Source organism: Scatophagus argus, chromosome 4 (assembly GCF_020382885.2).
Source record: "Scatophagus argus isolate fScaArg1 chromosome 4, fScaArg1.pri, whole genome shotgun sequence".
Lineage (NCBI taxonomy): Eukaryota > Metazoa > Chordata > Actinopteri > Scatophagidae > Scatophagus > Scatophagus argus.
In genome coordinates, this window is record NC_058496.1 from 15,870,503 (window position 1) to 15,882,617 (window position 12,115).

Genomic DNA, 12,115 nt, shown 5'->3' on the forward strand with positions numbered 1-12,115 from the left:
ATAAAAGAATGAGAGTACTTCATCAGTATCCTTTTTTCCACATCCTCAGATGCCTCACAGGCATGATCTAAGGCATACAGTACACTTCCAAAGGTACATCAAAATCTGACAATGATGCAGACACACACTCACACACTCCCGGTCCACTCAAAATTTGGGAATCTTTAATTACACTCTGCATGGTATTAGAGAACTATTGTATGTATGTAACTATTGTATGTATGTATGTTTTATCTGCAGTAGATTTGCTGTCTGTTGATTAATACAGATATAAAGCTACAGTCTGGGTCTGTCCAAAGGTAAAAATGAATCCCCAACCAACACCTCTTATGTGCATTAATTAGACCTGCTTGTTTAAACCTGCGACAAAAAAATTCTTTTGTTATCTTTGGACAGAGCCACAGTAGTGGTTTCCTGCTGTTTAATGTCTTCATGCTAAACTACTAGTGTTAACTTCACATTTACTGTACAAACAGCATGGTTGTCTGAAAAAGGAAGAAAACGATTAGGACATCACTTCTGGCTTTGCAAAACTTGGCTTTTCATCTCTATTACTTATTTCTAAAGGTCAAAATGCAACAGTATGCAGTCACAGCTACTACTCTGCCTGGCTGTGGGAAACTGGGTTTATGGACATGGTTAATACTTGGGATATGTCTGTATTTGTAGCTATGCATATGGCAGTTGTACTACTCTTTAGTATTCTAATTAACAGTATGCCACACAGGGTTTGAACTTGTGCTGTGTCCACCAAATACAACAGATGTTACCAATAGACCAGATGAGTACAGGAATACAGTAGCGTCACTGAAACGCTCAGCCAGCACAACCTCACTGCACACGTACAGTCTTGTGTGTAGTCAGTGTTACACCCATTATAACCTAATGTGTCTCAGCCATAAACATAACCAAAGCTCAGCCACAGTCAGAGCAGCAGCCAAAGCTCTGTCGCCTCATGGTTGCCTTTGTAATTACAGCTTGTTTGTCAGTCGGTGAGAGAGCAACGTTAACTAGCTCTGCTGCTTATTTATGCAGCTGTACTGATCCAGGTTCAGGTCACAAGTAGCTGAGGGTGCATCCAGTCACGCTATGGTCACAAACAACAGCAGTCTGCTACAATACTGTACCATAATACAGATCCCCTCTCTATAGATCAGGAGGAATGCAAAATGTAAAGTAAGAACAACATTTCAAGAATATTCCTGATAGCAATGAAGCAACAGTTCTACTTTCTAAAATTCGCTTTCTTGCCTTTCCTTACTTTCTTCAGAGTCAAAAGACAATTTGCGATTATACAGGGCTACAATCACCATGAGTGTTGCACTGTTTCTTGGAAGGGAGCAGTTCACACATACAAAATATGTCATGTTAGTCTGCAGACTTTAGAGGTGCTAGTGTTTAGATTTATTTACTGTAAATTTGGACAGAGCTCCATTGTTAATCTAACCAGTGGCTAGCTTAACAGACAAAGTGGTATCAGTCTTCATATGTATCTTACTCTTCTCAAGAAAGCAAATAAGATATTTCCCAAAATACTGAATTTTTGATTAATAAAACTAATTTAAAGGATCCTTATCAACAATGTGTGTGTTTTGTGTTTCTGTAAGACCAATTCAAAACTGGATGATACATCCATCCATCCATTTTCTATACCGCTTATCCGTCAGGGTCGCGGGGGAGCTGGAGCCTATCCCAGCTGACTACAGGCGAGAGGCGTGGTACACCCTGGACTGGTCGCCAGTCAATCGCAGGGCCAACACACAAAGACAGACATCCACACACTCTCACACTCACACCTAGGGGCAATTTAGAGTAGCCAATTAACCTAATGTGCATGTTTTTGGTATTGTGGGAGGAAGCCGGAGTACCCGGAGAAAACCCACGCAGGCACAGGGAGAACATGCAAACTCCACATAGAAGGGCCCAGGCCGGGATTCGAGGATGATACATCATCATCAGATTTGTTTAAACCCTCAAATATCTAAATATTTGCCAACCTCAAAAATCCTGTATCTTGCTCTCAAGATTGTGAAACTAGAGGACTGTGATACATTTGCTGAAGTGGTAAAACAAATGGAAAAAATAAAAAACATTTATCTAGTTTGGAAAAACCATATTTGATGATATCCATTGACTCAAAGTACCCCATTCATTCTTCCCATCCATCACAGCCTCTTAAGTGCTGTCAATCAATCTAACAACTGGAGATAATCTGTGTTAAAAGGGCGCACAAAAGCCAACAAACTGCCCGATCAATGGCCACGCTCTGAGTGAAAATGTCATTTCAAATAATCATTTTCGCTGTGGGATTGATCACATTTCCTGCAAAGAGTAAATTGGCGGTGATGTGCAGGTTTGTCGCAGGCTATTGGCCTCAATAACAGGTTACTGCAGGTACTTGGCCTCTGAAAGGCGACCTTTCGATTTTTGTAGCTCTTAGTGTAAAAATACTTTCCTCACAGAATGTACTTCCACTGTAGATGTATTCATTCTTGTCTGCAATGATCACACACATATAAAAACAGCCTCCTTCTTGTTCTCTCTGCATGATTTAATGGACTTCACCCTCAATTATTCAAACACTACCATTTTCATAACAGCTCTGACACATTTTTGTTAAACTGTAGCAGTATTTACAATTACAATCACTGAATTATTCAATTTCAAGACACATTTAAAAGTGCTTTTAAAAGTTTCGTTCTGAATAAATAAGTTTCCATTTTCTGACAACAACACAACCACAACAACAATAAAGCTGCAAATGTGCTCATCACCAGTACAAAAAAATTGCTGAGATTTTACTGTAATACTGCTACAGCACTTTTTTTCTTCTAGTTTGACAGCTCATATTGCAGCAGTATAATTAAAATACCTTGCATGAGTGGGTAAACAAAAGGAAAAATCCTGACCTGATGCAATCTTTTGTGTCCCATTAAAAAGATGAAAAATGAAATAAAAATGGTCTTCTTCTCTGCATCATAAAAAAAAAAACAAAATTAAAAAAAAAAAAAACTCCCACGTTGTTATGAGGGTTGGGGGGCATTTCTCCTATCGCCATAGTTTACTGTCTTTGAAAAATGAAGTTTACATCAGCAGTCTCACAGCGAAGAATCCGACTGGGTGGAAAACAGATCACCGAGGTACCTGCTGCCCCGGGGGACTGGACTCTCAGCGAGAGCAGATTAATGACGACACGTCTCAGTGGATTTTGTTCACAACATCAGAGTGGTGACGCCACAAAAAAGTAGACACACGAGTTCAGCGGCTGATGGGAAGCTGCGGTAAAGAGATGGATGGATGAGTCAAGTGGCTCGGCGCAGTGAGGACGGAGAAGGGATGAGCTGCACGAAGGAGAGAAAAGGCATTAGTCTAAGGAGTAATGCAAACGTGTTATTGTAATTTAGTTCAAGAACATGCTGCTCATGATGTATAAAAACCTGTATAAAAAAAGTAACCAAAAGATGAGCAGAAGGAAATTACAGCAAAACACACTGTTATATTGTCCAAAGTCACAAATCAAAACCTCAGAGAGCTTTTTAATCTGTACAGCTCATGATGCTTTTAGACGTCAGCTTGGTAAGGATTAACAGGAAAGCAAAAGGAAGAAAGCCCAGGTAGAGCAACAGAGGAGGAATCCCTCTTGCAAAATCCTTTTACACTAACCTGATATGTTAATGTATTGTTCAAATTGTAACAACACTAACGTATATTTTATTTTTTAAGCCCTGAAATTGCACAGTCCATCTATACACACCAAACCAAAATACAAATTCAATACATTTTGGTTTTTATATTGCAAATATTTAAACATTTTTATTCTTTTTATTCAGTATGCCTGACAAAATATTGTCAGTGTGGGACAGGGTTCAGATCCTTTAATGAGGTAATAATGCAAGCTAGAATGCTCAATAACCAGTAGAAGTCATGCATTAAAATATTATTTAAGCAAAAGGGCATAAGAATGATTGTGAAATGTACTTTAAGTATCAAAATAATGCAACAAAAAGCACTGATTGTTGTACCGCATAGCTGCTGGAGATGGAGCTGATTTTAACTATTCTACAGTAGAAACTGTTACAAGCACCTCAAATTTCTCAAACCACTGCATCTTGTCAGGTGTAACAAATGAAAAATACATAAACACCAAGAGACAGCTGATCATGGAGTTTTGGGAAATGGCTGCTTAATACACAGAAATGGAAGTATTTAAAGCAGTGTGTGTCATTTTTCTTTATAAACTCTTTAATTTTCTTAATTTCATTTCATTTCATTTTCTCTGGTTCACAAATAACACAAACATCCCAAACAATATGTGGCACAAACAATAAGACTTGACACTCACTGTCCAGGTATCCGTGCAGGGCCAGGAGATGTGGTCGGTCCGGGCTGCTGAATGGTGAATAATGGATATCGTCTGGCAGGGATGGAGGCATCCGGGACAGCGGAGCGCTCTGAGAGAAGGTGCTCTGAGGCGGCTGCTTTTTGTGTCGCGCGCGGCAGTTCTGAAACCAAACCTGGGAAGTATTACAGATGATGTGAACACACAGCAAGCAGGGGGAAACATTCAACACACACTGTGGAAATCAGGGTCAAGGTGTGACTGTTGTCCTTCTCACCAGATCCCATTTGTTTATTTATTTGTTGGTCTATAGCCATAAAATCATTCCAGTGTTGTGTGGGAGGATTTTAGTTATCAGCTTAACCCTTTCAGTCCAAAAGTTGCAGATCTGGATATCATGTAGACTACATTGTATTATTCTTTTTCAGAATGACCAGGACTGTTTGAAAATGAAGATTTATTTGATGTGAATAGTCAAAGTCAATATTAGTAGAGGATTTTATCAACGTGTACAATTTTGGTTCTACATGAAACGAAATCCAAAACACGTCTTATTATAATTGTGATGATGTCAAATATAAGAGCTCACCTGTGAGGTTTTTGATGGAAACAGGAAGTTCTACTCAAATCAAACCGTGTCACTAATTTTTCTTACCATACAGGGCCCAGGCTCAACACCCAGAATGCGAATTGTTCACTAAAGCACCATAACAGGCAACTAGTTAGTGAATTCTGTAAAGCCTTATTTTAGAGAGAATGGGTTATGACCAGAAATGTCATCAAACTCAGTTCAATTCAATTTATGCATATAGCACAAAATTGTCTTTAATATATAGAGACAAAACAAAGATAATATCTTGAGAGATGCTGCCTGGTACTATAATAAGAGTGTGTGGCAGCTCATTATATTCACTGGGATGAGGGCTATTGATATATTGATTAACAGCCACATTGATTTGTGTGCTCTGCCTCACTTAAACAGTGGCCAGGACTCCTGCTGGGTCTGGTGTGAGTGTACAAATCATATAATGAAACCCATCCTAATGTGAAGTACGGAGCTTTTAAGTGACTGCCTAACACTGACTCACCGGTGGGGGTTTTGTTAGAAAGTTGTTTAAAATGGTCTAAATCATTGTAGTTTCTAGCCTGGGGTTCTGGCCATTCCTAAATCTGAGGGGTCACAAGTTGATTAATTGGATAAAAAAATGCATCCATTTACCTCAGCTGGTCTCTAAAAATCTTTGAAATATGGCAATTCAAGAGGGAAACCTAGCTTAATGTAGAAGTAAGAGCGCTATGGCCCGTATGGAGAACAAGTGGAGATAATTCTCCCTGTCATGACGAATTCTTAAGGAAGTTCTCTGGATTCTTGATTATTTCTTCAACAATTTAAAAAAACGTGAATATCCACACAAGTTAATCTTCTTAATACAAGTATCTTTATAAACCTTTAAAAACCTTGCGCGAGTATCAGATTCTGCATATATGATGTCAAGCATTTTGCAGATGAGTGGATCCCAAGCTTTGTGTAATGGCTTCAGACATATGTAAAATAAGGGTCTGTGGCATTGTGAGAAATCACAGATAGCATGTCTACAAACTTTAGAAATGTTTCTTCTTATCTCATGACCCCCAGGTAAAAACTGCTGCTGTAATAAATGTAAAATGACATCACAGTGTGATGGCTTGTTTTGTCATTTCTTACCTGTATGACTCGTCTGCTCAGTCCCGTCATTTCTGCCAGTTTCTGTAGCGTCTGAGCGTCAGGGTTGTTGTCCTGAGCAAACTGAGACTGCATCACCTGCGAGACCACACTGTCTTCAGTCATGAACCCACACACATACACAGACGCTATGAAACAGAAGGTTAATGCCACACTGTGCCTCAACACACAAACACACAAACACACACACACACACACACACCAGAGCACAGTCTACCTGCAGTTGCTCAGCAGTGAACGATGTCCGCGCCCTCTTGGCTGGCTTTGGCTGGCAGTCCTGATCAGAGGGCAGCGCTCCTTCCAGAGTCAGTCCTGTACCTTTAAGAAAGCACAGCAGGTCTCACTCACGTTTCAGTCGTTTCACTGAGTAATTACACAAAACAACTTAGTTATGAGTTTACAGGCCAATTTTCTTACAGCTCAAGGCTCTGTCATAAAATTGAACATTTGTTCAAACAACCCATTTCACATAATTAAAATGTTTTCTTGCCGACAACCGCACAGTCTAAAGTATTTACACTATTATGGCCTACGTTTTCCTCACTGAGGGCACAGCAGAGAGCAGAGTCTTCCAGTGGAGTACTTACAATCAGTGTGAAAAAAATACGGGAAAGAACAGGGTTAATACAGCGGACTTCAGCTTTTATTAAGGTCTAACTCGATGAATTATTCCTCTCCCACTAATTCACTGTCTTCTATTTTTGTTAGAAATTCTCAGAACTTCCCTCTTCTCCAAGTTCATTTAACCTAACTGTACACATGTTGAAGCAGGTGTATCATCCTATCACTGATCAAACCCTTATATCTTCAAGTCCAGAAGCCAATGGAGATGAAACATTTGTATTCCATGTTGTAAAGAAGGCACAAAGAAATCTACATAATACTAGATGAAAAAAGTTCACTTGTGTTATGATATTTCAAGAATGATATGTGAGTGCACCACAGAGTTGGACTGAGCTCAGAATAAACCTGTGATGTTATCATCCAGTGTGGCAAAAAAATAAGCTAACTGGGAAGAAACTTACAGAGAGTGTCTGAAACTATAGAGCTCGAGCGATGAAGAGTTGCAAGAATATTTTGTTCCTTTTGTTACAGAGGTTCTGACTCTTTCATATTATCGCTGAGAAAGACAGAAACACATCCTTACCATTTTCTGCAGCCCTGCGGAGGTTGTCCAGCATGATGTCGTAGTGGCTGCGGCAGAGCACCCTGCCCTCCACCAGGCCAAACTCCTCCCCCGTGGACAGCTGCCTCTTACAGGAGAAACAGGCGAAACAGGCCAGGTGATACACGCTGCCCCGAGCCCGCCGCACCCAGTCACTGGCATACACCTGCCGGCCACACTGAGCGCACTTAGTGCCGAACCTACTGTGAGGAGGAAGGAAATGGACAGGTGAAGGTTGGTTGCAGGTAGAGCTCAGTTAAAAGCAGGGATGTTCTGATCATGAGCAGCAATTCCATATTGAATATCTGCAAACTAAACTCTTCACATGATTTATGTTTTCCTTCATACTACAGTTACACAACCCACTGAAGCTACAGTAACATTCAATTCACATACAGAAGAACTATGAGTGAGAACAGTAGAAAATGTAACCTACATGTTTTTGTTTTCTATTTGGACCTTGCTATGTTTTTATAGCACGAGTGCTGTTGTTGATTTGTCGTGGCAGGGATCTTTGAATAGAGACATAAAACTTCAGGTAAACACTCACGTTCAGCTACACTCAGTGGTGTGAGTGTGTTTCTGTGAGTGTGTGTGTGGGTTACATCTCCTGATCTGTCCGTGCTACTTGTTTTAGTTAAAGGGTACTGTCTTTTAAAGCTTTATTTTAATGTTTAATAATCCTCATTAAAATGTGCAGTGGTTCCAATGGGCTGTATGTGGCCTGGAAGGTAAAACTCAGGGCAAAATAGTTTACAATTCACTTACTGCTGCTTGTAGTTTTTGCAATGAGCCCTGCATTGTGACTGGAGGAGATCTTGACGAGTGTGTTAACATTTTAGTCAACTCAGACCTTTTCTTACTTTAACTTTAAGCTGCTACAGTTATGACATGACAAAACTTGAAAAAATGAGGTGCAGATGTTCCCTCCATCCCCCAGTGGAAACTGCACCCTGTGCTCATGGTTTCTGTATGTCAGTTACTCTGTGATACGTCTGATGAATGCCAGCTTTATGGCAGAATGTGCACCTAGTCAATATTGTACATTAGTGCTGCATATTTTTTAAAACAAATTTGCAGTCAGTCCCATTACTAGAACTTCTACTGAAATGCAATTGGACTTTTGGGACAGAAGCACATTGCATGCTTGGTAAGTTAGGCCTTTTGTTTCTTGATCTGATCTGACTCTCAGAGGCAGCAGCTGTGAACAGCTGGAAACACCACTGCAACGTTGATTTTTGCACTCCGGGAATTTGAGTCAAAAATGGCTTTGCTGGTGGTTTTCTGTGGTGGGTAGGCAGTCACTGTCCTGTCATTCACTGAAAATTCAATCCTTAATTTCTCCTTTTTAAAATCAGAAACAAAGTAGAGAAGCATCAAAGTGTTGTCTTGTGTGTCTGATATTTAATGAAATAATTTAAATGCACATTTTTTCTGTTTGCAAGGAACAGGAAGGATGCTCTTTCAATGTTAGAAAAGTATTAGTTCAAAAGGAATTAGAAATGAATATTGAGGATACAAAAGGGAGGTTAAAAAATAAAAACGAATAGAAAAGAAATACAATCTGTGTCAGTGTTTAGGGTTGTGTGGGAACAATAACATTTCCAAAAACTCTCAAGTCATGTTTCTCATCTTTCTTTTTATTTTTCCAGGATAAATTTTTAAAATTTATTTCTTTGTTTTTCCAATACTCAGCAAGTGTTTATGACATTTGCTGATAAATGAACTGGCCTAGTAGCTAGAAGGAAAAACCACATAGTTTGTCTATGCAGACAACTTACAATTAATTTACAGAGTAAACTACACGCAAAAAGAAGGAAACAAGCAAAAAAGAATGGAAATTAAACTGAATTTATAAATAATAAATAAATGTTTTAAAATAAAATTTTAAATCACTGATTTAATAACTGGAACTGAACCCCATTTACAAGATTTTAATTAATGAAGCTGTAATTAAATTATATTAAATTAATTCAGGCCTGCACACAAATATGCCCATTTATTTATTATAAAATGATAACATCTATGACTGAGTTCAGCAGGCCCCTTAGTTAAATAAATAAATGAATATTTTTCACACTGGTTGATGTTTTTATCATCATTTATTTTACCAGTAAACAGCTAAAACCTTTGCAAAGAGAAAAATCAGCCCCGGAATAAAAGCTGATCTTACCTGAAATAATCCAGTTTGCAGTAGATTTCTTTGTTTTTGACGTAGCAGCTGTTGTGCTGACGCAGCGACGCTCTGCACACCGAACACTCCAAACATCCCAAGTGCCAGTTCAGGTTGTTGACCTGTGGAGATGTGGGAAAACAGGAATACGCATACACACTTACGGCGTGTGTGTGTGTGTGTGCTTAACAACGTGCCAATTTACTTTAAATGACGTTAAAACACTAAGCAATGTAAATAAAAACTACAAGAAAGAAGAGCTACAAATCAAACGAAGGGACGGGCTTGGGGCTTAAACCTCTTCGTGACAGTGTAAACCTCCCTCCTCCTGCCGCTGCTTGTTTCTCACCTTCAGCAGGTATCGGTCGTGGATGTCCATGCCGCAGCTGGCGCACTGGTTCTTGGCCGCCGGAGGAGAGCAGAGGCAGGCGGCCTCCGACGGACTGGACTCCCCGGACTCCTTCTTCACCTCCAACTTAGACTGCGTCAAACAAAACAAAATAATGAAAAAAATGATTTAATATCAAAGAGATATCTTGTGTAATCGTCTCTCTCTCTCTCTCTCTCTTTTTGGTTTTATTTTTAGTAGAGTGGAGTTTCTGAAAGACAAGAGTCCGTGGAGTGAATTTAACTTCTGATCACTGAGGTTAAACATAAAGATCCAGTCCTGAAAAGGAAGAAATCAAAATCACTCAAATCTAACAAAAAGAATCTGTCTATATATCCGTAAAAGCTTCAGTTTTTCCCGCTTTGCCATATATTTACTCATGTACTACTGCATATATCCACGCACGTGCTATGAGTCAACATTTTACGTCTCATTTAAATCATGTAACACAAGCTTTTATCTCAGGCTTAAATGTCGAATTGTGACAACTCTAATCCCCAAATAAAAGATGGTTAACTTGAGTTTTAGTGGCTTTTCTGTCCGCAACATCCACGATCATAAATGCATAAAGCCCACAGGTACAGTTTAGTCTTCCGATTAAACCTGAGCCGAATGCAGAGTCGTGCCAAGGTTATCCCTCATGCAAAGTTTATGAAGAGCTTAAGAAGAAGAGTCAACGAAACCGTACACAGATCGAAAGACAAAGAAATCAAAAGGTTGCAAACCAAACTCGTCCAGATGTTTGTGACTCACCATTTTCAGGTCTTGAACGCTGCCTATTTGGAGAGAAGATTGAGTTTGCTCTGCGCATTACGCATCTCTGCCCCAGCCCACACTATATCCGGTCCAAAACAACGAATAACAGTTTCTCCTGCATTTAAATCCTGGCAACAAAAGAAATTTTGATGCAATTAGAAGAAAAAAAAAACCCTCCTATATACGATCGATCATTTTTCTTGTGCGGGCTGGGAGGCTGTATTCCCATGCAATCAAACGCAGTGAAAAGATAGGATGGCACTAGGCTATATCTGCAATTAGCGGTGGATTGAAATGCTTCGCTTGATAAGTGGCAACCCGAGTGTCAATTTCATCTGGCAATCAAAAAAAAAAAAAAAAAAAAAAAAAAAAAAAGTAACCGAGCCACCAAGCTAAGAGCGCAAAAAGGGGGCGCATCCTAATTTCAATAGCTGTATAATCGAAAATCGAAAAATCTCCAAAGTGAAGAGGCTCAATTGGAGATCGGTCTATTCATAACGGACAATGTGCAGAAACTGCAGCTGATCTTGAGGCATAAAGGAGCTTGATTGTCTCGTTCTCATGATGGACCCATTTAAGCACTTGAGGCTCCCCTGGGTGATTACAGCTGCATTCATAAACTGCCAAAAATCTGCGTTTGGGTGGCAATCCGGAGTCGGTGTTGTCCTTCATTTTGTCGAAATTAACAGGAATGCAAGATCGCGTTAATTACCAGCTACGGTATAAATATTGGAGGCAGTAAAATAGGACGAGATAGCCTATGGGAATAAATATATATATGTGCATATACTTCATACATGGAAAATCTCCCAAAAGCGTCGAAAACATCGTCCGATAAAAGTTGTCCCAGACTGCATCACAGGGAGAATATCCAAATAATTCCGTGAGACATGTTTTGTTTTCTAAATCTGGCTTTTCTCTTCCTTTGTCTTCGAGGCAAAAAAATAAAAAACAAAAATAAAAAAAAATACACATATAATCCAACTTCATCAACTCTGTGGCACTGTGGAATGAAACCAGTGACACCAGTGGCACCGTCCACACACACACACACACACACACTCCCAGCGCTGCTGGTTCCGCTGTAGTTTCTTCTCCCCGCCTCGACTCAAAGTTTACACCCAGTTTGCAGGATGTGGTGCTGCCCATTGGACCAGCACACACTTCGTTATCCTCCTTTTCTGTAGGCTCACAATATTATTTAGAGCATGGATTGATTAATTAAAGATAATCAGTAAAAGAAAATGCATGCATCCATTCATTTTGATGATCTCTCTCTCTTTTTTTGTCCATTTCTTTTTTGGGTTGAGGCCAGACTTAATCGTATTGAAATCACTTCACTGAATTCCTGCTGACTGCAGGGTGGCTTAAAGATGATCCTGATGCCAGCTCTATAGCGTTAATTATGCATCATATAGAATTTCTTTTAGGTAAACTTTTACAGTCTGTAGTAGATCTTCCTGTCCACACTGGCTGTGAGGAAATCTCTTCATTTAGTGTTTTCAGCACAACTCGGGGGAGAAATTGAGCAGTTTTTGTTATGTGTAAAAATATAATGTAAAGTTTTGAAG

At 39.5% G+C, this 12,115-nt stretch overlaps 1 protein-coding gene across 2 annotated transcripts; it reads right to left on the minus strand.

Moving 5' to 3' along the window:
- Positions 1-2,533: 2,533 nt before the first annotated feature.
- lhx6b (LIM homeobox 6b) lies at positions 2,534-11,661 on the minus strand. 2 transcript variants are annotated; one of them, XM_046385466.1, is made up of 9 exons: positions 11,342-11,661; positions 10,542-10,672; positions 9,750-9,881; positions 9,401-9,522; positions 7,210-7,427; positions 6,280-6,380; positions 6,045-6,140; positions 4,343-4,514; positions 2,534-3,341 (listed from the first exon to the last, which is right to left on the minus strand). In XM_046385466.1, the coding sequence occupies exons 2-9, from the start codon at positions 10,542-10,544 to the stop codon at positions 3,259-3,261; spliced, it is 927 nt and encodes a 308-aa protein (XP_046241422.1). In that variant the 5' UTR covers positions 10,545-10,672; positions 11,342-11,661; the 3' UTR covers positions 2,534-3,258. The 2 variants fall into 2 exon arrangements, with proteins under 2 accessions (XP_046241422.1, XP_046241421.1); XM_046385465.1 differs by having other exon boundaries at positions 7,210-7,430; positions 11,342-11,658.
- Between the last annotated feature and the right edge of the window lie 454 nt (positions 11,662-12,115).

What these genes read in the sequence shown, in the direction of transcription:
- lhx6b (XM_046385465.1), bottom strand. An exon ending in TCACTGCTGAGCAACTGCAG is followed by an intron (nt 6,141 to 6,279) that starts GTAGACTGTGCT and finishes GTGGTCTCGCAG; the next exon opens with GTGATGCAGTCTCAGTTTGC. An exon ending in TGAGCAGACGAGTCATACAG is followed by an intron (nt 4,515 to 6,044) that starts GTAAGAAATGAC and finishes AATACTTCCCAG; the next exon opens with GTTTGGTTTCAGAACTGCCG.